This window comes from Ascidia mentula, chromosome 5, assembly GCF_947561715.1.
Source record: "Ascidia mentula chromosome 5, kaAscMent1.1, whole genome shotgun sequence".
Taxonomy (NCBI): domain Eukaryota; kingdom Metazoa; phylum Chordata; class Ascidiacea; order Phlebobranchia; family Ascidiidae; genus Ascidia; species Ascidia mentula.
Window position 1 is genome coordinate 15,396,303 of NC_138570.1, and position 24,597 is coordinate 15,420,899.

At 36.4% G+C, this 24,597-nt stretch overlaps 2 protein-coding genes across 3 annotated transcripts; both read left to right on the forward strand.

Moving 5' to 3' along the window:
• Positions 1-275: 275 nt before the first annotated feature.
• LOC145901358 (uncharacterized) lies at positions 276-10,731 on the forward strand. Of its 2 annotated transcripts, XM_082989007.1 has the most exons (13): positions 279-450; positions 568-728; positions 2,172-2,358; positions 2,890-2,946; positions 3,064-3,224; positions 3,624-3,804; positions 4,586-4,795; positions 5,493-5,702; positions 6,400-6,609; positions 7,298-7,504; positions 8,194-8,403; positions 9,101-9,310; positions 10,235-10,731. In XM_082989007.1, the coding sequence occupies exons 1-13, from the start codon at positions 436-438 to the stop codon at positions 10,556-10,558; spliced, it is 2,343 nt and encodes a 780-aa protein (XP_082845133.1). In that variant the 5' UTR covers positions 279-435; the 3' UTR covers positions 10,559-10,731. The 2 variants fall into 2 exon arrangements, with proteins under 2 accessions (XP_082845134.1, XP_082845133.1); XM_082989008.1 differs by lacking the exon at positions 7,298-7,504 and having other exon boundaries at positions 276-450.
• Positions 10,732-21,140: 10,409 nt separating this feature from the next.
• LOC145903019 (uncharacterized) lies at positions 21,141-24,302 on the forward strand. The gene is made up of 5 exons (XM_082991109.1): positions 21,141-21,203; positions 21,823-21,879; positions 21,997-22,157; positions 22,697-22,838; positions 23,761-24,302. Exons 1-5 carry the CDS (start codon positions 21,141-21,143, stop codon positions 23,968-23,970), a joined length of 633 nt encoding a protein of 210 aa, XP_082847235.1. The 3' UTR covers positions 23,971-24,302.
• Positions 24,303-24,597: the final 295 nt, after the last annotated feature.

Sequence of the window (24,597 nt, forward strand, 5' to 3'; positions counted from 1 at the left end):
AGAGTTTTAAATTTTCATCAAACAACATTTTTGTTTTGTGGGTGTTGTACCTTAGGGAGTATGCTATTGCAGTTCGTTGACGGGCGTAGCGCGTATAGAGAGGTAAACTTCGAAGTGTTGTAAATTTCGTTACGTCATAGGTGATGACGTCATTTTTGGCATGGTAACTCGTAAGGTGTCATTTAACATTCGTGTGAAGTTTCAGGTTTGTAGTGCTAGGGATAGCTGAGATATTAGGTGTGGTGCTAAAAGTACACCAGACCCTAATATTCATGATGATATTACGGCTTTTAAATCTTCGAATGGCAGTCTATCGAAATGCGCAACTTGTCGATTATCATAGGCTATACATAAACTAGAGTTCAAACAGTTATGCCTGCAATTATTTTATAGGTTAGCCAGCAAGTACGTAAACAAATATTTTGGAATGATGGAATGTGCAAGTTTGAGGTAGGCTCTATACCATAAACAAGTCTAAAGTTTTACCACATAAATATGTTTTACCAAAGAGCATTTGACTTGCTGGATGTTATGGCAGACTATGCACTAAAAGTAAATATTGTACAGGGTGAACCAGTTCGCCTTCTGTTGCACAATGGCTCTGGCTTTATATCTGGTTTCTGTAGTCCAAAAGAATTCTACAATCCAACAGAACACAAGTGTGTGCAATGTATTGGTAAATTTAGCAATTGTTGCCGAAATACTTTGGAGAAATGTCTTTTCACCAGGTAGGTTATTGCACCAACTGTTACAAAAAAAATGCTTTCTGTTGATTAACATAGGTATTCCGTTGCTGTGGATATAAACATACATAAAATATCTTAACACACTACATAGCCAACAAAAGGTGTTTGCCCAATTACTGCAATGTAAATCAGACCAAATATAAAGAGGTACCCCCACCTCCTAGCATCTTTATTGGAATAATATGTCTCCCCATTAGGGTAGGATTAATTCTTTCGATTTTTACTTGCAAGGGTATTTCTATACTACAAGTCTGTTTTTGTTGATCATTTGTCTGTAGTAAATCACATTTGAAATGATATGGCTCTAACTAAAAAAGTAGCTTTTTCCTACAGGATCAGCCTAACTTATCAGGAATATAGATTTCTCCCCTTGGGCATCTTCAGTTCCTTGAAGTAAACACAATATATTATTTAAAAATGTCTGAAAAACAACAACAGAAAAGAAAGTAAATTGTTACTGATGCTGCCAGGCATATTTTATTGCTTAATACTGCTCTTCTGGCAAACTTTATTTACGTTTCTCAACGTTTCGGCTGTTATGCAGCAGCCTTCATCAGGAGGAAGAATGTAAGTTTAACACAGTGGACACATTTGAGGCACATAAACAAAAACGCTACAAAAGAAAGAAGAAGTGAAAAAGCGATAAGGGCGAACACACCTGCACTGTATACTTATCATTAACCGCCTGTTTTATCACGGTTTTTGGAGTGCGTGATGTCTATCGGCATAATTTTTCTCTAGCAAGTGTAGCTACACAAGTGGAAACAGAGTTTGTTTCTAGTCATTGAGTGATGACGCATGCATGTTAATGTTCAACGACTCTAAAAACATCCTCTTGTACCTATTGGACTCGCGTTCCAAAGTGATCGTTCTTGTGAAGTCCACCGCATGTCCTGATTCGGCCGCATGTTGAGAAAGAGCCGTTTTATCCTCATGGTTTCTCACGTCCCTTTGGTGCTCTTTTAACCTTGTTCTTAGCGCACGGCCAGTTTCACCAATGTATACGCTGCTGCAACCACCGCAGGGAATGCTGTAGACCACACCCCTCGTGTCGAGCTTGTCGTGCATGCGGTCTTTTGGGTGCGATATTAAGGAACGCAGGGTGACGGCTGGGCGTTGAAAAACCTGAATATTGAAGTCGCCAAGCAGGCGTTTTAAAGTTTCCGAAAGTTTAGAAATATACGGTAGTACAACAGAAAAGAAAGGGCTAGGTCTGCATCTGCAGTTTTGATTAGATCCCAATTTTTCAATATTTGAAGTCGGTTTTGATATCCAGTTTTGGTGATCACCATGAATAACTGCGATGACCTATGTAAACTCCTGAAAAACATAACATTGGGTGTAAAGCCCTTCATCTGCAGTTTTGGTTAAATCCCAATATTTCAATTTTTGAAGTCAGTTTGAAAAGATATGGTTTATGTATAGAGAGGAATGCCAGGCTTATTGGCTGATTTCATCACCCAATACATCTCAACCACTTGCTGCAAATGAAACTTTTCCAACCGAAGCAACCATGATATCAGCTAATATAAGTGGAGGCAACAAAATAACCACAGCTCCTCGCTCAGAGCAACCAATACCAACAACAACAACAAATATTGAAAAATGGAAGGTACAGTTGCTCAAATGTCTGAAATTTTGAGAGCAGGCTGTGTTTTGACTGCCGTAAAAACGTATTACAGAACAAATTATCAAGCTTGTTAGAAAGAAAACCTGAAAGGGTAAAGTAAAGTAAGCTTTTGGTTTAAATTTTGTAAATTGTTTGGTTTAGACTGCGATGGTACTCGTACATTTCTAAGTGGTATACCATAAAACAGTGGTTATTACGGCTTTCAAATCCTCGAATGGCAGTCTATCGAAATGCGCAACTTGTCGATTATCATAGGCTATACATAACTTAGGGTTCAACGTAACTTTTCTCAGTTGGTCGATATAATGCCATGGCATGGGCTACGAATATATACATGTGTTTGCACTTTTGTGTTCAAATTTGATCTAACTGCTAATAAAATTACTGCAACCGAACGGTCAAATATTTAGATATACAACAAAAATTTAGAATACTGTTTGCCCCACTGTTTCTTCGACCAGAGGCTGTAAAACCTGTATTTACAAAACAGTTATGCCTGCAATTATTTTATAGGTTAGCCAGCAAGTACCTAGACAAATATTTGGGAATGACGGGACATGTAAGTGGAAGGTAGGCTCTATTCTATAAACAAGCCTAAAGTTTTACCACATAAATATGTTTTACCAAAGAGCATTTGACTTGCTGGATGTTATGGCACACTATGCAGTAAAAGTAAATATTGTACAGAGTCCACCAGTTCGCCTTCTGTTGCACAATGGTTCTGACTTTGTATCTGGTTTCTGTGGTCCAAAAGAATACTACAATCCAACAGAACACAAATGTATGAAATGTATTGGAAAATTGAGCAATTGTTGCCAAAATACTTTGGAGAAATGTTATTTCACCAGGTAGGTTATTGCACCAACTGTTGTCGAAATACTATCAAAAATCTATTAATTAACAAAGGCATTCTGTTGCTATGGATATGATTAAACATAAAAGTTGTTACCACACTTTATAGCCAACAAAAGTTTTTAAATTTGGATTTACCTATACGTTGGGCATTATGCTGTTAAGTTTTCTGTATCAACTACCTTGTGTTTTCCCAATTACTGCGATGTAGATCAGACCAAATAAAAGTAGGTATACCCACATCGTAGCATTTTTGTTGGCATAATATGTTTTCTCGTTCATATGGCAATAATTCTTTCCATATTTACTGGTAAGGGTATTTCTATGCTAAAAATCTGTTTTTCAATGAATAGCATGCAGTGAATCAAATTCGAAAAAATAAGCTTTATATGTAGAGAGGAATGTCGTGCTAAAGGGCTGATTTTCCCACCCAACACATCTCAACCACCCGCTGATAATCAAACCTTTCTAACCAACGGAACCACAATATCAGCTAATATAAGCGGAGGCAATGAAATGACCATGACAACCTTTTCACATCAACCAATACCAACAACAACACCAAATATGGAGAAGGTACAATTGCATTGCTCAAATGTTTTTAATATTGAGAGCAGACTGTGTTTTGACTGCTGTAAAAACGTATTACAGGCTCCACTGTTTACCAACGTTAGAAGGATATATCTGTAGTCTAAAAAGCGAATTATCATGCTTGTTAGGAAGACACTTAAAACCCAAAAGAGTCACTAAGGCAACTCTTGTACCAATGGATTTTTGGTACCATGGTTTCATGTTCAGGAAAATAAACATATACATATTTTGTAACCATTTTTCCAAGAGCAAAACATAAATTGTAGGAAAAAAATATGTACTTTTAATGCAACGTTGGAGCTCTTTTTACAGCCCAAATTCGATAATCAGTGCAGTCTACAACCTGTCTGTGTTTTTTTCCTGTTTTTGACCTGGCAATTTTGCCCAAAATTTATCCTGACCATGTGACGACACAAAATTACAAAAATATGGTTGTATTGCTAAACGTTGGTTGAAATTGTCATTGGCCCATCTAAGAATACGTAGTTGAACATACAAGCAAAGTGTTTCAACAATCCCTAATTGTAACTTAAAATACCTTGTCCGATGTATACCCATGTCCAGGGCATCCCCAATCTCCCTTTACTAGATATATTAATAGGTAAATCTGATTCCTCCCTGTTGGTTTCTTCACAGGAATAACATGTTTCGTGTAAACTGTACTATATACTAGTCCATTTCTGTAGATTTTGCATGATTCTCAAACTAACTAATGTTGTGTTGATTTTGAGTAACTCTAATTTGGACATGTTTTACTGGTTTACAGCCTCCCGCAGAATCACCAATACAGCCTCCTTCCAAAAGTGAACATGAAATCGCATCTACACCACCCAACACATCTCAACCACCCGCTGCCAATCAAACCTTTCTAGCCAACGGAACCACAATATCAGCTAATATAAGCGGAGGCAACAAAATGACCACAACAACCTTTTCAGAGCAACCAATACCAACAACAACACCAAATATGGAGAAGGTACAATTGCATTGCTCAAATGTCTTTAATACTGAGAGCAGACTGTGTTTTGACTGCTGTAAAAACGTATTACAGGCTCCACTGTTTTCCAACGTTAGAAAGATCTATCCGTAGTCTAAAAAGCGAATAATCATGCTTGTTAGAAAGACACTTAAAACCCAACAGAGTCACTAAGGCAACTCTTGTGCAAACGGGTTTTGTACTTTTATGTACTTTTAATGCAACGTTGGAGCTCTTTTTACAGCCCAAATTCGATAATCAGTGCAGTCTACAACCAGTCTGTTTTTTTCCTGTTTTTGACCTGGCAATTTTGCCCAAAACTTATCCTGACCATATGACGACATAAAAATTACAAAAATATGGGTGTATTGCTAAACATTGGTTGAAATTGTCATTGGCCCATCTAAGAATACGTAGATGAATATACAAGCAAAGTGTTTCAACAATCCCTAATTGTAACTTAAAATACCTTGTCCGATGTATACCCATGTCCAGGGCATCCCCAATCTCCCTTTACTAGATATATTAATAGGTAAATCTGATTCCTCCCTGTTGGTTTCTTCACAGGAATAACATGTTTCGTGTAAACTGTACTATATACTAGTCCATTTCTATAGATTTTGCATGATTCTCAAACTAACAAATGTTGTGTTGATTTTGAGTAACTCTAATTTGGACATGTTTTACTGGTTTACAGCCTCCCGCAGAATCACCAATACAGCCTCCTTCCAAAAGTGAACATGAAATCGCATCTACACCACCCAACACATCTCAACCACCCGCTGCCAATCAAACCTTTCTAGCCAACGGAACCACAATATCAGCTAATATAAGCGGAGGCAACAAAATGACCACAACAACCTTTTCAGAGCAACCAATACCAACAACAACACCAAATATGGAGAAGGTATAATTGCATTGCTCAAATGTCTTTAATACTGAGAGCAGACTGTGTTTTGACTGCTGTAAAAACGTATTACAGGCTCCACTGTTTTCCAACGTTAGAAAGATCTATCCGTAGTCTAAAAAGCGAATAATCATGCTTGTTAGAAAGACACTTAAAACCCAACAGAGTCACTAAGGCAACTCTTGTGCAAACGGGTTTTGTACTTTTATGTACTTTTAATGCAACGTTGGAGCTCTTTTTACAGCCCAAATTCGATAATCAGTGCAGTCTACAACCAGTCTGTTTTTTTCCTGTTTTTGACCTGGCAATTTTGCCCAAAACTTATCCTGACCATATGACGACATAAAAATTACAAAAATATGGGTGTATTGCTAAACATTGGTTGAAATTGTCATTGGCCCATCTAAGAATACGTAGATGAATATACAAGCAAAGTGTTTCAACAATCCCTAATTGTAACTTAAAATACCTTGTCCGATGTATACCCATGTCCAGGGCATCCCCAATCTCCCTTTACTAGATATATTAATAGGTAAATCTGATTCCTCCCTGTTGGTTTCTTCACAGGAATAACATGTTTCGTGTAAACTGTACTATATACTAGTCCATTTCTATAGATTTTGCATGATTCTCAAACTAACAAATGTTGTGTTGATTTTGAGTAACTCTAATTTGGACATGTTTTACTGGTTTACAGCCTCCCGCAGAATCACCAATACAGCCTCCTTGCAAAAGTGAACATGAAATCGCATCTACACCACCCAACACATCTCAACCACCCGCTGCCAATCAAACCTTTCTAGCCAACGGAACCACAATATCAGCTAATATAAGCGGAGGCAACAAAATGACCACAACAACCTTTTCAGAGCAACCAATACCAACAACAACACCAAATATGGAGAAGGTACAATTGCATTGCTCAAATGTCTTTAATACTGAGAGCAGACTGTGTTTTGACTGCTGTAAAAACGTATTACAGGCTCCACTGTTTTCCAACGTTAGAAAGGTTTATCCTAGTCTAAAAAGCGAATTATCATGCTTGTTAGAAAGACACTTAAAACCCAAAAGAGTCACTAAGGCAACTCTTGTGCAAACGGGTTTTGTACTTTTAATGCAACTTTGCAGCTCTTTTTACAGCCCAAATTCGATAATCAGTGCAGTCTACAACCAGTCTCTGTTTTTTTCCTGTTTTTGACCTGGCAATTTTGCCCAAAACTTATCCTGACCATATGACGACATAAAAATTACAAAAATATGGGTGTATTGCTGAACGTTGGTTGAAATTGTCATTGGCCCATCTAAGAATACGTAGTTGAATATACAAGCAAAGTGTTTCAACAATCCCTAATTGTAACTTAAAACACCTTGTCCGATGTATACCCATGTCCAGGGCATCCCCAATCTCCCTTTACTAGATATATTAATAGGTAAATCTGATTCCTCCCTGTTGGTTTCTTCACAGGAATAACATGTTTCGTGTAAACTGTACTATATACTAGTCCATTTCTGTAGATTTTGCATGATTCTCAAACTAACAAATGTTGTGTTGATTTTGAGTAACTCTAATTTGGACATGTTTTTCTGGTTTACAGCCTTCCGCAGAATCACCAATACAGCCTCCTTCCAAAAGTGAACATGAAATCGCATCTACACCACCCAACACATCTCAACCACCCGCTGCCAATCAAACCTTTCTAGCCAACGGAACCACAATATCAGCTAATATAAGCGGAGGCAACAAAATGACCACAATAACCTTTTCAGAGCAACCAATACCAACAACACCAAATATGGAGAAGGTACACTTTACATTGCTCAAATGTCTTTAATACTGAGAGCAGACTGTGTTTTGACTGCTGTAAAAACGTATTACAGGCTCCACTGTTTTCCAACGTTAGAAAGGTTTATCCTAGTCTAAAAAGCGAATTATCATGCTTTTTAGAAAGACACTTAAAACCCAAAAGAGTCACTAAGGCAACTCTTGTGCAAACGGGTTTTGTACTTTTAATGCAACTTTGCAGCTCTTTTTACAGCCCAAATTCGATAATCAGTGCAGTCTACAACCAGTCTCTGTTTTTTTCCTGTTTTTGACCTGGCAATTTTGCCCAAAACTTATCCTGACCATATGACGACATAAAAATTACAAAAATATGGGTGTATTGCTGAACGTTGGTTGAAATTGTCATTGGCCCATCTAAGAATACGTAGTTGAATATACAAGCAAAGTGTTTCAACAATCCCTAATTGTAACTTAAAATACCTTGTCCGATGTATACCCATGTCCAGGGCATCCCCAATCTCCCTTTACTAGATATATTAATAGGTAAATCTGATTCCTCCCTGTTGGTTTCTTCACAGGAATAACATGTTTCGTGTAAACTGTACTATATACTAGTCCATTTCTATAGATTTCGCATGATTCTCAAACTAACAAATGTTGTGTTGATTTTGAGTAACTCTAATTTGGACATGTTTTACTGGTTTACAGCCTCCCGCAGAATCACCAATACAGCCTCCTTCCAAAAGTGAACATGAAATCGCATCTACACCACCCAACACATCTCAACCACCCGCTGCCAATCAAACCTTTCTAGCCAACGGAACCACAATATCAGCTAATATAAGCGGAGGCAACAAAATGACCACAACAACCTTTTCAGAGCAACCAATACCAACAACAACACCAAATATGGAGAAGGTACAATTGCATTGCTCAAATGTCTTTAATACTGAGAGCAGACTGTGTTTTGACTGCTGTAAAAACGTATTACAGGCTCCACTGTTTTCCAACGTTAGAAAGATCTATCCGTAGTCTAAAAAGCGAATAATCATGCTTGTTAGAAAGACACTTAAAACCCAAAAGAGTCACTAAGGCAACTCTTGTGCAAACGGGTTTTGTACTTTTATGTACTTTTAATGCAACTTTGGAGCTCTTTTTACAGCCCAAATTCGATAATCAGTGCAGTTTACAACTAGTCTGTTTTTTTCCTGTTTTTAACCTGGCAATTTTGCCCAAAACTTATCCTGACCATATAACGACATAAAAATTATAAAAATATGGGTGTATTGCTGAACGTTGGTTGAAATTGTCATTGGCCCATCTAAGAATACGTAGTTGAATATACAAGCAAAGTGTTTCAACAATCCCTAATTGTAACTTAAAATACCTTGTCCGATGTATACCCATGTCTAGGGCATCCCCAATCTCCCTTTACTAGGTATATTAATAGGTAAATCTGATTCCTCCCTGTTGGTTTCTTCACAGGAATAACATGTTTCGTGTAAACTGTACTACATACTAGTCTATTTCTGTAGATTTTGCATGATTCTCAAACTAACAAATGTTGTGTTGATTTTGAGTAACTCTAATTTGGACATGTTTTTCTGGTTTACAGCCTTCCGCAGAATCACCAATACAGCCTCCTTCCAAAAGTGAACATGAAATCGCATCTACACCACCCAACACATCTCAACCACCCGCTGCCAATCAAACCTTTCTAGCCAACGGAACCACAATATCAGCTAATATAAGCGGAGGCAACAAAATGACCACAATAACCTTTTCAGAGCAACCAATACCAACAACAACACCAAATATGGAGAAGGTACACTTTACATTGCTCAAATGTCTTTAATACTGAGAGCAGACTGTGTTTTGACTGCTGTAAAATCGTATTACAGGCTCCACTGTTTTCCAATATTAGATAGATCTATCCGTAGTCTAAACAGCGAATTATCATGCTTGTTAGAAAGACACTTAAGACCCAAAAGAGTCACTAAGGCAACTCTTGTACAAACAGGTTTTTGGTACCATGGTTTAATGTTCAGGCAAATAAACATACACGGTTTGTAACCATCATAAGAGCAAAACATAAGTCGTAGGGAAGGACCTTGTACTTTGTACTGCAACTTTGGATCTTTTTTTACAGCTCAAATTCGACAATTATTGCAGTCTACAAAATATGATAAATGATCCTAAGTCGTCTGTCTGTTTAAAGTTTAACTACGACTTTAAAACAGACAGACAACTTGGATTATTTATCATATTTTGTACTAATCTGTTACTGAGTCTCTGTCCGCCATATACTATACAGGCAATTCAAAGAAATCAAATTCTCATTAGTGAAGTCTACAACCATTCTCCAATTTTTTGACCTGACAATTTTGCCCAAAACTTATCCCAACCACTTGACAACACTTTGGTTGAAATTGTCATTGGCCCATCTAAGAATACGTAGTTGAATATACAAGCAAAAGTGTTTCAACAATACCTCATTGTAACTTAAAATACCTTGTCCGAGGTATCCCTGTGTCCAGGGCATCCCCGATCTCCCTTACTTGGCATATTAAAAGGTAAATCTGATTCCTCCCCTTTAGTTTCTTCACAGGAATAACATGTTTCGTGTAAACTGTACTTTACTAGTCAATAAATACATTTCGCCCGATTTTCAAACTAATTCTTACGTAGAAAACATATATTGTGCTGATTTCGAGTAACCCTAATTTGGACACTTTTTACTGCTTTGCAGTCTCCCTCAGAATCACCGTCACAGCCTCCTTCCAAAAGTGAAAACGAAATTACATCTACACCACCACCTGATACAACCACGACCCCAAGTGAAAACCCGCTTACAAAACCACAGATCGCGGGAATTGTAGTGGGCGTCTTCTTTGCTTTTTTGATCGCCTTTGTTGCCTGTTATAAGTTTATTCCCTGTTTTCGAAAACGGGTTCAAAAGAAGTGGAGCAGTTTTGTCTCATGGTTGCAGAACTATGTCCCACGGTCTCAGAACTGTCAACCTGACTACGGCCTTGCCCCAATACAAGAGGAATATCTGTTAATAACATTATAAAGTCGTTACTGAGAGCCCCATGGCTTTTTGACGTACTCCCATATACCGTATTTACTCGATTGTGAGCTGCACGTAAATGTTAATGGCAAAGTTAGCTGACCCCAACAATATTTGTCAACAAATCTGTCGTTTAAATTGTCAGATATGCTAATAACTGCTTTCACTTTTCAAAATACACATCACATTTTTTTTGCCTTGCTATGATTGTTTAGAGTTTGGTGCTTTTTCCACTATAGCAGTGGTTCCCAACCTAGGGGTCGCGGGAAGGCTATCTGTGGGTCGCGACATATATGTGATGTTTTTATAACTTGTTACAACACATAGGCTACAACTAGTTGGGCCTACTATCGCTTTGTCTTGTCAGGGACGATAAGCAGGAGGCTATGTGCCACTAACATTGTCATTGAAACATCACAGCAATTATTGTCATTAACAATGAAAGTATCAAAAAGCAGTTTAGGGCGTTCAGTTGTAAGTAGCAGTGAGATATCAAGGTGCAGTATTTTTCTTTAACTCTGGTCATGGAGAAGAAGCGTAAATATGTTGAAGAATATTTGAAGTTTGGATTTACCCGCATAATCTGCACTTGCACTGAAAAGCCTCCGTGTGTCTTGTGCAACGTGGTGCAGTGCTGAATCAAGCCGTCTAAATTAACCCGCCATTTACACACCATGCACCCCCAACACGTGAAAAAAAGATTAGGAATTCTTCAAACGTCATGAAGCCGGTTTGAAACTTTAGAGATTTGACTTGGGAGGTAGTTTTCAGATTTTAGCGTTGTCAAATACTCAACCAAGGATTTCAAACTTGGCTATAAAGTTGCAAGTCAGCCGTCTTATGGAGCAAAGTGATTGCCAATAAATGATATGCTGTAAAATGCACTTTGATTGATATTGCTGTTGGGAAAAAAATGGTGGGGGTCGCAAGTTAGTTTAAATCAATATAGACCAGAGGGATGTTAGTTGACAAAAAAAAACGCCAGTTAACAAAACTTTGAACGCGGGTTACTCGGCCACCTTACGGGGTAGCGCCATGATTTTTTTACACGATACAGATCATAGGCTTTCCAACGATACCAAAATTATTAAAAAAAATATATTCATATTTGGTTATTAATATCGTATGCGTATTATGACAAAAGTCGCGAAAACAAGATTCGCTTCGCTAAATTTTAAAGCATAGCATTCTACGCGCTAAACCCTTTCAAACGATATCAAAACTTTTGAAAAATTCGCTGGGGCTTGTGCAGAAAAATGAATTTATATTTTTGAAACATGAAAAAATATCGATTTTTCCTTAATAACTTTTTTTATCGTTATGGCCCAAGTTTCAATTTACAACCATACGAAAGCTCAAAAATCAAGCTTTCCAAAAATATTAAACATGTCTAAAAACACATTGAGCTGCCGCTGTACGAGCCGAATACACTTCAACCCTACACCCCCCACTGTAAACACGGTTTAGGGGTGCTCTGGTGCATACTTTCGCAGATAAATGTTGCTACAAAGCGAGTCGCAAGCTTTTCTTTTGCACAAACAACCTTATACCATCCCACTATCGAATGAAATCAAAGTTGAATCAATTCAGTCGGAGATGCTATGCTAAATCCAACGATTACTTACTCAAACCCGACCGTCGCCCGCCACTTTTTTAAACCGCCAAGCCATATGTATGCCCAGCTAACAAAAAAACGTCCCAACAACGTTTGTTTTAGGTATTGCCAAAGTGTTGGAAACGTTATGTTCAGAGGTTTATCAACCAAAAAATGTCGACACACCGATACCCATTCCTAACGTTGTCATTAACTGCGTTACAACGGTGCAGACGACCGTTGTGGAAACGTTTCAGAGTTTTGTTTGCAAGCTGTTTTTATGAACGTTCTAGCAACGTCTTGTTGCAATGTTATATAAACCAAAAACTGTCGACACACCGACACCCATTTCTAACGTTGTCACTTATCTTTGTTACAACGATACAGGTGACTGTTTTGAAAACGTTTTACAGTTTTGTTCTATGACCGATTTCATTAACGTTCCAGTAATATGTTGCTGGCACCTGCCCAAAGTTTTTCTAACCTAGTGGTTTGGTATCATCTGATGAAGAAAGAACAATCAAAATCATTTCTTTCCATGTATTCATGTACGAAAATCACCACTTAAGAGATACTATTCAGAGTCGGTAAGTGGCAAACTCTGACTTGCAGATGTTGGAGGGTTGGATTTGTCCTGCAAAGCATGGGAAAAACGTTACAGTCGTTCATAGCCAAGTTAATTTAAAATTAAAAGTTCCATTTTAGGCATATGACAAAACGTAAAATCTGTATTTCATATAAATTCATAACAGCCCTGTGTCCAACTAAAAATGGCTTCACAGCCCATACCACTCCTTTATTTAAAAAAAAACGTTGACAAACACATTCATAACATTATGGTATGTGAATTGTGGTCAGTAATATAACAAAACTGCAATAATCTCATAAAATATGTGATTTTAAACTGAACTTATGAAATACCTGATAAAGTGGCCCGCCTTTTTTATGTGGAGCCTGTTTTAAGATGTCTTTAATTTGTGTCTCAACCTCCTTTGCAGTTACACCGGCAGCATTCATTCCAGCTCCTGGCAAAAAAGGAAATAAAATAATGAACATATAAATAAACAATCATATGCAAAACAAATTAGTTATTGGAAAATTTAGCACCAGAATAAATATGTTACTCTTTTGGGATTTCTGGTATATCAATAAAATGTGGTAATGCACTAAAGGTTTGAAGCAGTATCTCCATACCCGTGGAGCACAACCCATCATGGCCAACAAAAACCGGTTCAGAAAAAAATAATGAAGTTATGAATAGTAAAACATAAACATCGAAGAAAATCATGTGATTGGCCAAGAATTTATGACACTGGTTTTTAATTATATTTGCATTATTAACACACTTACTTAAAACAACTTGGCACAACTTTTGGGCCGCAAAAGACTCTTTTCCCTTTCTACCAAAAAAGCTGAACTTTGCCCATAATGATGTGGTTCCTAACTCCTTCATCATCCGTCTAACCACTTCACTGACACTACTGCCTCCAAGGGAACACAGGTATTTTACCTGGCAAAAATATCAGTTAACTCCAAGCACAAAATGATGTTACAAAGCAATTGCACAAGAAAAAATACGGCCCAGTAAATAAAACACCTAGGCAATAAGCTTTGGTGCTTATTTAAAAATTTGTTTGTAAATAAATTAATGTAAATAAAATAAGATATATGCTAGTTTTGAAACAATTATCCCATCAGAGGCTGACTGAGGTGTAACTTACTAACTGTTTTGCATATTTTTTCTCTTGAAGCTTCTCGTTAAGTTCCTTATACTGTTCAATACTGTCCATTGCTCTATCCCAATCAAAATTGTCTTTAATTGTCATTCCAAATTGGGATATTAAGATACCGTGAATCTGTGCTATTTTCTGTTCCATTCGCTCCAGTTTTGCTGCAATACAAAATCTATCAAGTTCCCTGGCTTGAACTTGATCAGAGAAAAAACAAACATATTTTCATAAAATTTATGTACCTAAATTCCTCACTTCCAAAATAAAAATCACTGTTTAACTCACCAAAATTTTTATTACCAGTTAAAAAAGTTAACTTACCACTGACAACTCCATCCAACTCATTTGATGATGCAAAACTTAAAGACAGTGGTTGGGTTGATGCATTTGAGCCAAATGACGACTCACGAGAAAACTGATTCGGTGAGGAAGCTAAGGTAAAAAAAACATGAGCACAAGTCTGATGCATTGTAACTGCCAATAAACTTACTTGCTGCTGTAATTTTTGTAAGTGCTGGTATACCTAAAAAAATTTATGTTACTCATACACATGCTTTAGGTGTCACAAAATAGTGCAGTAGTGAAAAATGCATTGAAATATTATATACCTTTTGAACAAGTAGGTGTATTGTGTAGAAGTTCATCTTCTGTAGTAAAATCTAACAAGAAATACATTAGAAATAAGACTGACAGCTTTGTGCTCATAAAATCCACTTAAATAGACTTTGACATATTGACTTATGTTACTTTCTAAGGTTTCTCTGACCTTGCTACCTTTCACCACAGTAAACAGGCTTTACATAATTAAACGGGGCTTCAAACATTACTGTGGGGAAATAATAAAGCATAAAAGGTTGAGAATCATAAAGCCTTCTAAAATACATTTGCATCCACTTAAACCAATACCTTCCACAAAATCCTCGAACTGCCTTTTTCGCTGCTTCCTCCTTCTGTCACAATCTATTTCTACATCAGACTGCTCTACCGAAGTGGTATCATCATAAACCTCACAAGCAGTTTTTGAATCTGTAAGTAATATGGTGCAATTTTCGAGTAAAATATTAACTACAAAGGAAAAAAAATCAAACCTGAACGAAATTTGACTTTTACAAGATGAAACACTTTCCAATTTTCTTTTGGGTCCACTTGTTTATTCAAGGACATACAAACATTGGAAGTGGGCCAACGCACACTTGTACCCTCAATCCACTTAGATGGAATGCAACCCTCCTCTTCCCTTTCTTTTTCTAGCCACACGGCAAAGGACCAAGACATTTTTTGAAAAATTTTTTACAATTGCTAAATAAAGATTGAAACAGATAGTGTTAATGCCATATTTTAAAAGGCAAAATGCAATAAAAAAATCATATTTTGTGCAAAATCCCAATGAATACTAAATGTTTTGTATTTGATAAACAAATTGCTTTCATTTTCAAATGTTCTTCATAAATAACCTCTTCTTTATAATTTTCTGGGTTGCATTGATAAATTCCAACCAACTGTGAGGGATATGGGTATTCAAAAAAATTATACACATCTCTAAAAACACAACATCTAAAATATCCATTGCCAATATTGGCGGTTACTTGTACACAAAAACAATCAGATGCACCAAATTTTAAAATATAAAAGTTATTTGGATATTTTGTGGAAACATCCTGTATGTCCATGCGGGTTGTGATGCATAATTGCCGCTCCTCTATGCGCTTGATCACTTGAACAAGAGGGTTATTTCCAGACCTCACCAGTCGTTTTAGAAACTGCATGTAGTTTTCAAATTGAAAAGCACTGTAACCATCTAGTGCCCCATTTTCACATACTTCCTGAGAAAGATGTAAGAGGCAATGAATATTGTAGACATAAAACTCTAGGCCATACAAACATCCAATTTCTTTGACAAAATGTTCCAATAAATTTTTGGCAAATTCATGATGTTTTGTTGAGAGAATTGGAGAAACTAAAATTCTCATTGCAGTGGCTAAACATACAAAATGAGAATACAATTTATTTTGCAGCACATCTTTTAGTACAATGATGCCTGTGTACAATAAAAACTGCCTAAGTTCAGTAGCTTTCCACCTATCCAGCTCATTCAGAGATCTTGGTTTTCGTGAAAAGCATTTTGGAATACTAGTTCGTAGATGCAAAAGTCGTACACTTATTTCATTGCAATTTGTCTGGGATATTCTTGTACTTTTTTGGCCACGAATCCAGGATACAAGAAGCTTTTTTGTGACACCCAAACATGCTTGATGCATGTAGTCTAGTGGAAAAGATTTTATCATGTCAATATTTAAGTCACAAAACGGTGAAGTTCCATTATGATGCTCCTCATTGCATTTTGACCTAAATGTAGCATCTGTGCGAACAGGAGACTTTAACTGTGGATATACAATCCTGCCTGCCCATTGACCTTTCTGCATACACTTATCACAACCATAATACCCACAAAAAAGTTTTGTTGCCTTTACCATAGCCCGAGCAGGTGCATCACATACAACTGATTTAAGTGTAATTGCAACGCATTTATCATTAATGTGCAATCCATGCTCATGCAGTTTTGAAACCTCCTCTATGGTGTCATGAAGAAAATCCAAGTTACTGGGCTTCGTACTCCCACAAGCTATAGAAACTGGAAAAACAATGCCAAATACAGAACCCAAAATCGGCCAAAAGCATTTACTAGAACTTTTGAACAGAGGAAGGCCATCTACACCAAGATTTAAATCGACTGATGTGGTTATGCTGTGGCTTTTTGTGTATTCATTTAAAACAGAATATAGCTGGGCCTCTAAACCAAAATTGTAATATTCCATACCCGATTTTGTCTGGGTGTTTACGAATCTTGGTGTAGCAAGAAGTGTTCTTGAAGTTGAAGGCAAGTCATATTGACCATACATCTGCAAACCTTTTAACAACTGATCAACAGCATTGTGTTTGATCTGATATTTAGTCACCCATTCTTGCAAAAAAACTTTAAATTCAACACAATTAATATTGTCATCTGATGATGATGATGTTTGGTCATTTAATTCAAGCAGACAAGGTAACTTATCATGTTGAACACACTCAAACCTTTTACTATGTTCTTCATCACATTCATCCATGTAGCGATTTTCACTTTTGAAATCGTCATCATTATTGATACTACTAGGCCCACTACTAACATCAACATCTTCTTCTGAACTAGGTTCGTACACAGGTGGTCGTTTTTTCTTCAGTTTTGCACTTTTTGCTTTTATCCACCCTCGCTGATATATTTTTCGATTCATCTTCAGTAAAATCACACACAAACCTAACAATTTTTACAACAACCAGTAAGATTAACTAGAACTTTCAACAATGCAAAGAATATTCGATGTATAGCGATAAAGCAAACAAATTACCGGTACCAGCAAACCTGACGCCACAACCGACTACATGTGACAGGTTGCGCATGCGCAGTAAATTACGCAACAAATATATTTGGTGTTGTTTGCTAGAGCGAAGTTGATGAAGTTTCCTCACCTAATCCTGACAAATGGTACACGTTTATCCAAATCGGATTACACAGTAATTACTACTTCGCCTCATTTAGACATAACTTTATATTACACATTTTTACAATTACAATGCATAATGTCGTTTCCTTCAAACAAAACATTATTTATTCTTAATTTTAAATGCAATTGACTGCAACGTTTTGCGCGTGAACGAAACATAAAAAATAACAAGTTGGTAATAGACAGTATATACCCGAGCATACTCAAATAACGTTTCGTCCATACGACAGGATTTTATTTGGTTATTTAGTAACGTTACAAGATCGTACAATTGAAAACGTTATTCAAATAACGTTTTCAAAACAGATTAATGCAACCAAACGAACACGTCACTATGAAACGTTTTTATTTGGTTTTTTAAGAACGTCACAACGACGTACAATTTAAAACGTAATTCAAATAACGTTTTTAAAACAGATTAATATAACCAAAGGAACACGTCAATACGAAACGTTTTTATTTAGTTGTTTAGTAACGTTGCAAGAACGTAACAATTTAAAACGTAATTTAAATAACGTTTTTAAAACACATTAATGTAACCAAAGGTACACGTCAATACAAAACGTTTTTATTTAGATTTTTAGTAACGTTACAGGAACGTACAATTTAAAACGTAATTCAAATAACGTTTTTAAAACAGATTAATGTAACCAAACGAACACGTCAATACGAAACGTTTTTATTTAGTTGTTTAGTAACGTTACAAGATCGTACAATTTAAAAGGTAATTCAAATAACGTTTTCAAAACAGATTAATGTTGCCTCATACAGACGTTAATGTAAAACAGTTTTATTACGTCTTATATTAACGATACAGAAACGTTTATATCGGTACGTATGTTCAATAACATCACTAAAATGTTGTGTTTGGTCCACACAAAAACGTTTTTTTCAAGTCGTGTTTAATTGACCGTTGAAATATCGTTTGAGTTACGTTGAAGGCCAACGTTATATCATGCAACCTTTATGCAACATTTACTTTGACAAAAAAACGATCTGAAACCATTGGACAACTTTTAAAAAACGTTTCGAAAGTTGATATAACGTTTTGTGTTAGCTGGGTGGGCGTCACGTACTTTCGCCGATAAATGTTGCTACAAAGCGAGTCGCAAGCTTTTCTTTTGCACAAACAACCTTATACCATCCCACTATCGAATGAAATCAAAGTTGAATCAATTCAGTCGGAGATGCTATGCTAAAATAATTTTGGTATCGTTGGAAAGATCAGCCTATGATCTGTATCGTGTAAAAAAATCATGGCGCTACCTCGTAAGGTGGCCGAGTAACGCGCGTTCAAAGTTTTGTTAACTGGCGATTTTTTTTGTCAACTAACATCCCTCTGGTTTTTCAAATTTTGCTATGTTCAAGAGCCAATGAAACTTATTGCCAATCTCTGTGTGATCTGTGTGCTTCATTGTGACAAATGTTTCCGTAGGCTTATATGTTCAAATAATAAAGCTATCTGTACACCGCTCAGATGACGGATGTTGTTTTTAGAAAAATATATTTTGCCTAAAAAAGGCATTATTAGTTTTTCCAAATGCAAAAAAAACAGAAACAAAAAATTTTTTTTTGGTTTAAATTCATCCATTTTTTTCATTCTGCAACTTTCTCCCTTGGCACACTGGTCCATTAAATTACGCAGGAGCTTGCTTGTGTGTCTAAAGGTATAACTTACAGGGAATAACTTTTACTGTAAAACTTACGTTCTTGTAAGTTACACGTATCGAGTCTATGGTAGTTGATAGAAAAATATCAAAAAAACGTGCAATCGTGCATGCTTAGTTGATAACAATATATCGGATGAGCAAACCTGAATTTTTCTTTGCTTTAAAGATTACGATCGGGTGTGCAAACGTATTCTCCGATCTACCTATTCAACAGCAAATATAAGAAACGATACTTGTTCGATGACAACTAATAATTGTAAAGTTATGATACAATTGTTGTGTGTTTTCTTTCCAATATTTGTAGAGTTTTGTTTTGCGCTGCGCACCAATTTGTTTCGATCAAGGTAAGACATCAATCAAACCTCTCTGAAGTTACCAGAGATATTCCTGAGGGAATATAACCTGCTCTTTTTGTATGTGTATATGTATACATTCTTTGTTATTGCTTGGGCATTTACAGATGTTGTTAACTTTACTTCTGCCATTTCGGCGAAATATTTTAATTTCAATTGAATTTCACGCACGAATAAACACAGCTTCATACGGTATTTTAAAAACGAAACACCAGCATTGCACATCAATTAGAACACGATGTCTTTCAAGAAACATTAAAAATAACTCTAACACCAATATGTTATCAATGTTTAGGATCATTTTTTATACAAGGTTAGGCAGCAGTGGTTTTGGTTGCGAGCGTATACAAAGGCAGATAATGCAAAGGTCGCTATAGGCGAACATTTGAAACCTCACCGGGCCGTAGGATTTTTTTAATTTTTACGGCCCGGAAAAGTTTCAACTGTTCCCCTATGCAAGAGACCATGTCGCCATTCTCTACGCGGGTAAAGGTCTCTTATATGTCGTCACCTGCGATTAAGCTCATTTCGCTGGGAAACTTGAAAACCGTTGCCATTTTGACTTATGTACCAATTTAATAATATTCCAGACAATAATTTTTTTTTTGAAAATTAGTGTAGATTAATTAATCTAAGAACATGTATATCTCATTGCCATTGCGTTCTTGAACACCTATAAAATTAATCGCAACAATATGGTTTTGACTGTGGGTATTTTATTTTAAGACTAGAAAATGTCGATTGCGGCCCTAAGTTCAATTGTAGTTTTAAGCATGTTCCGGGACAAAGAATTTTTTTAAAATTCAGAACATGTATATCACAATATCAATGCGTTTTTTAAACACCTTTGAAGTATATCGCAACGAAATGGGTTGACCGGGGTCACGACATGTGAATCCCAGAATGCGCGTATATGTTCCTCAATGTGTACACAGCGATCATTTGCGGCGCTGAATACAAGTGCCAATTTAATAATGATCCGGGCCATAGGCCTACAGTTTTTTCAAATCATTGGTGTAGATAAAGGTCAGAGCATGTAGGTCTCATTACCATTGCGTTTCTTCGAACACCATACAAAGTAAATCGCAACGAAATGTGTTTGACCGCGTTCATGCTGTGTGATTCCCAGCATTAGTTGCGATATACTTTATCCATGTTCTGAGCTTTATCTACACCAATTTTTAAAAAAATCTATGCCCCGGAACATGCTCAAAACTTCAATCTAACTCAGAGCCGCAATCGACATTTTGTAGGCCAGTCTTATAATTAAACCACCCACAGTCAAAATCATTTCGTTTAGATATATTTTATAGGTGTTCAAAGAATGCAATGATACACCAATTCAAAACAATCTATGGCTCGGAACATTATTAAATTGGCACTTGTATGCAGCGCCCCAAAGGCTCGCTGTGTACGCTTTGACAAACGATGAGCATGCTGCGATTCACACGGTCAAACCCATTTCGTTGCCATATACTTTATTGGTTTTAAAAAATTGTAACTTTATCAGTATAAATATTTTTAGAGACCTTCTTGGATTACAATATTTGTTATTACAACTAATTTTTTTTATTTTTGTCATGAGTTAATGTACTATTGGTGCAAATATGTTGTTTGAAACTAAGTTTACTCATGCGTAAATTAATTTCAGCGAAAAATGTTAATTTAGCCGAATTGGCGGTTGTCTTTTCTACTGATGAAGTTCAAAGCCGTAGGTTGTTGTATTATATCTCTTGTAATCTTGAGTTTTGGCGTAAAGGTAAGATTATGACAATAAATTAGTTTAAAAACTTACCTAAAGTAAAGTAAGCTTTTGGTTTAAATTTTGTAAATTGTTTGGTTTAGACTGCGATGGTACTCAGTAGTACGTTTCTAACTGTGATTCTACCATATAACATTTTAGCTGTCTTACGAAATTTGATGAGATTAGCAAACCGGTTAGCATCACTGGTTACTGTCAATGGAATTTGGATCTTAGAACCCGCTGAAAAATATGTCTTTTGTGATAGAACCGGATGACAAATAATTTGAATCCCACCAGCCACCACTGGTTATATGGCATTCAAATCCCCGAATGGCAATCTATCAAAATGCGCAACTTGTCGATTATCATAGGCTATAGCCTACATAACTTAGGGTTCAACGTAACTCTACGCAGTTGGTCGATATAATGCCATGGCATGGGCTACAAATATATTCATATGTTTGCGCTTTCGTGTTCAAATTTGATCTAACTGCTAAAAAAATAACTGCAACTGAATGGTCCAATATTTAGATGTGCAACAAAAATAATGAATACTGTTTGCCCCACTGTTTCTTCGACCAGAGGCTGTAAAACCTGTATTTACAAAACAGTTATGCCTGCAATTATTTTATAGGTTAGCCAGCAAGTACCTAGACCAATATTTGGGAATGATGGGACGTGTAAGTGGAAGGTAGGCTCTATTCCATAAACAAGCCTAAAGTTTTACCACATAAATATGTTTTATCAATGAGCATTTAACTTGCTGGATGTTATGGCACACTATGCACTAAAAGTAAATATTGTACAGGGTGAACCAGTTCGCCTTCTGTTGCACAATGGCTCTGGCTTTATATCTGGTTTCTGTGGTCCAAAGGAATTCTACAATCCAACAGCACACAAGTGTGTGCAATGTATTGGTAAATTTAGCAATTGTTGCCGAAATACTTTGGAGAAATGCCATTACACCAGGTAGGTTATTGCACCAACTGTTATAAAAATACTTTAAAAAAATGCTTTCTGTGGATTAACGTAGGCATTCTGTTGCTGTGGATATAAACAGACATAAAATATGGGTATTTCTATACTACAAGTCTGTTTTTGTTGATCATTTGTCTGTAGTAAATCACATTTGAAATAATATGGCTCTAACTAAAAAAAGCAGTAGCTTTTTCCTGCAGGATCAGCCTGCCTCATCAGGCATATATATTTCGCCCAATGGGCATCTTCAGTTCCTTGAAGTAAACACAATATATTATTTAAAAATGTCTGAAAAACAACAACAGAAAAAAGGGCTAGGTCTGCATCTGCAGTTTTGGTTAGATCCCAATTTTTCAATATTTGAAGTCGGTTTTGATATCCAGTTTTAGTGATCACCATGAAAAACTGCGATGACCTATGTAAACTCCCGAAAAACATAACATTGGGTGTAAAGCCTTGCATCTGCAGTTTTGGTTAGATCCCAATATTTCAATTTTTGATGTCAGTTTAAAAATATATTGTTTATGTAGAGAACAATGTCGTGCTGAAGGGCTGATTTCACCACCCAACACATCTCAACCACCTGCTGCAAATGAAACTTTTCCAACCGAAGCAACCATGATATCAGCTAATATAAGTGGAGGCAACAAAACAACACCAAATATGGAGAAGGTACAATTGCATTGCTCAAATGCCTTTAATACTGAGAGCAGACTGTGTTTTGACTGCTGTAAAATCAGATTACAGACTCCACTGTTTTCCTATGTTAGATAGATATATCTGTAGTCTAAAAAGCGCATTATCATGCTTTTTAGAAAGACACTTAAAACCCAAAAGAGTCACTAAGGCAACTTTTGTACAAACAGGTTTTTGGTACCATGATTTAATGTTCAGGCAAATAAACATATACATGTTTTGTAACCATTTTTCCAAGGGCAAAACATAAATCGTAGGGAAGGACCTTGTACTTTTTACTGTAACTTTTGAGCTTTTTTTACAGCTCAAATTCGACAATTATTGCGGTCTACAAAATATGATAAATAATCCTAAGTCATCTGTCTGTTTAAAGTTTAACTACGACTTTAAAACAGACAGACAACTTGGATTATTTATCATATTTTGTACTAATCCGTTACTGAGTCTCTGTCAGCCATAGAGACTATACAGGTGATTCAAAGAAATCAAACTCTCATTAGTGAAGTCTACAACCATTCTCCAATTTTTTGTCCTGACAATTTTGCTCAAAACTTATCCGACCACTTGACAACACTTTGGTTGAAATTGTCATTGGCCCATCTAAGAATACGTAGTTGAATATACAAGCAAAGTGTTTTAACAATACCTAATTGTAACTTAAAATACCTTGTCCGAGGTATCCCTGTGTCCAGGGCATCCCCAATCTCCCTTACTTGGCATATTAAAAGGTAAATCTGATTCCTCCCCTAACACAGGATTAACATGTTTTGTGTAAACTGTACTATACTAGTCAATATATATACATTTCGCACAATTCTCAAACTGATTCTTATGTAGGAAACAAGTGTTGTGTTGATTTCGAGTAACTCTAATTTGGACACTTTCTACTATTTTGCAGCCTCCCTCACAATCACTGTCACTGATTGCGAGAATTTCAGTGGGCGTCGTTGTCGTTGTTGTTGCTTTTATTATCATCATCATTGTCTGTTATAAGTTTATTCCCTGTTTTCAAAAACGGGTTCAAAAGAAGTGGAGCAGTTTTGTCTCATGGTTTCGGAACTGTCAACCTGTCTACAACCCTGCCCCAATACAAGAGGAAAATCTGTGAATAACATTATAAAGTCGTTACTGAGAGCTTAAGGGCTTTTTGACGTACTCCCATATACCGTATTTACTCGATTGTGAGCTGCACGTAAATGTTAAAGGCAAAGTTAGCTGACCCCAACAATATTTGTCAACAAATCTGTCGTTTAAAATTGTCTGATATGCTGATAACTGCTTTAATTTTTAAATCACTTTTCATAATGCACATCTCGTTTTTATTGCCTTGCTATGATTGTTTCGAGTTTGGTGCTGTTTCCACTATAGGAAACGCTGTCTATGTTGTTACGTTTTTCACATTATGCTGTGTTCAAGTGCCAATGAAACTTATTGCCAATCTTTGTGTGCTTTATTGTGACAAATGTTTCCGTAGGTTTATATGTTCAAATAACAAAGCTATCTGTACACCGCTTAGATGACGGATGTTGTTTTCAGAAAAATATATTTTGCCGAAAAAGGGCATTATTAGTTTTTCCAACTGCCAAATGAAAAAAAAAACATGAAATGAAATTCCTGTTGCTGCCAGGCATATTACAATTAAAAATGTACTGATCTTCTGGCATAAACGTACTGTATTTTACGACGTTTCGTCTGCCATGCGGCGAGACTTCATCAGGTATAACGCAACAATTGA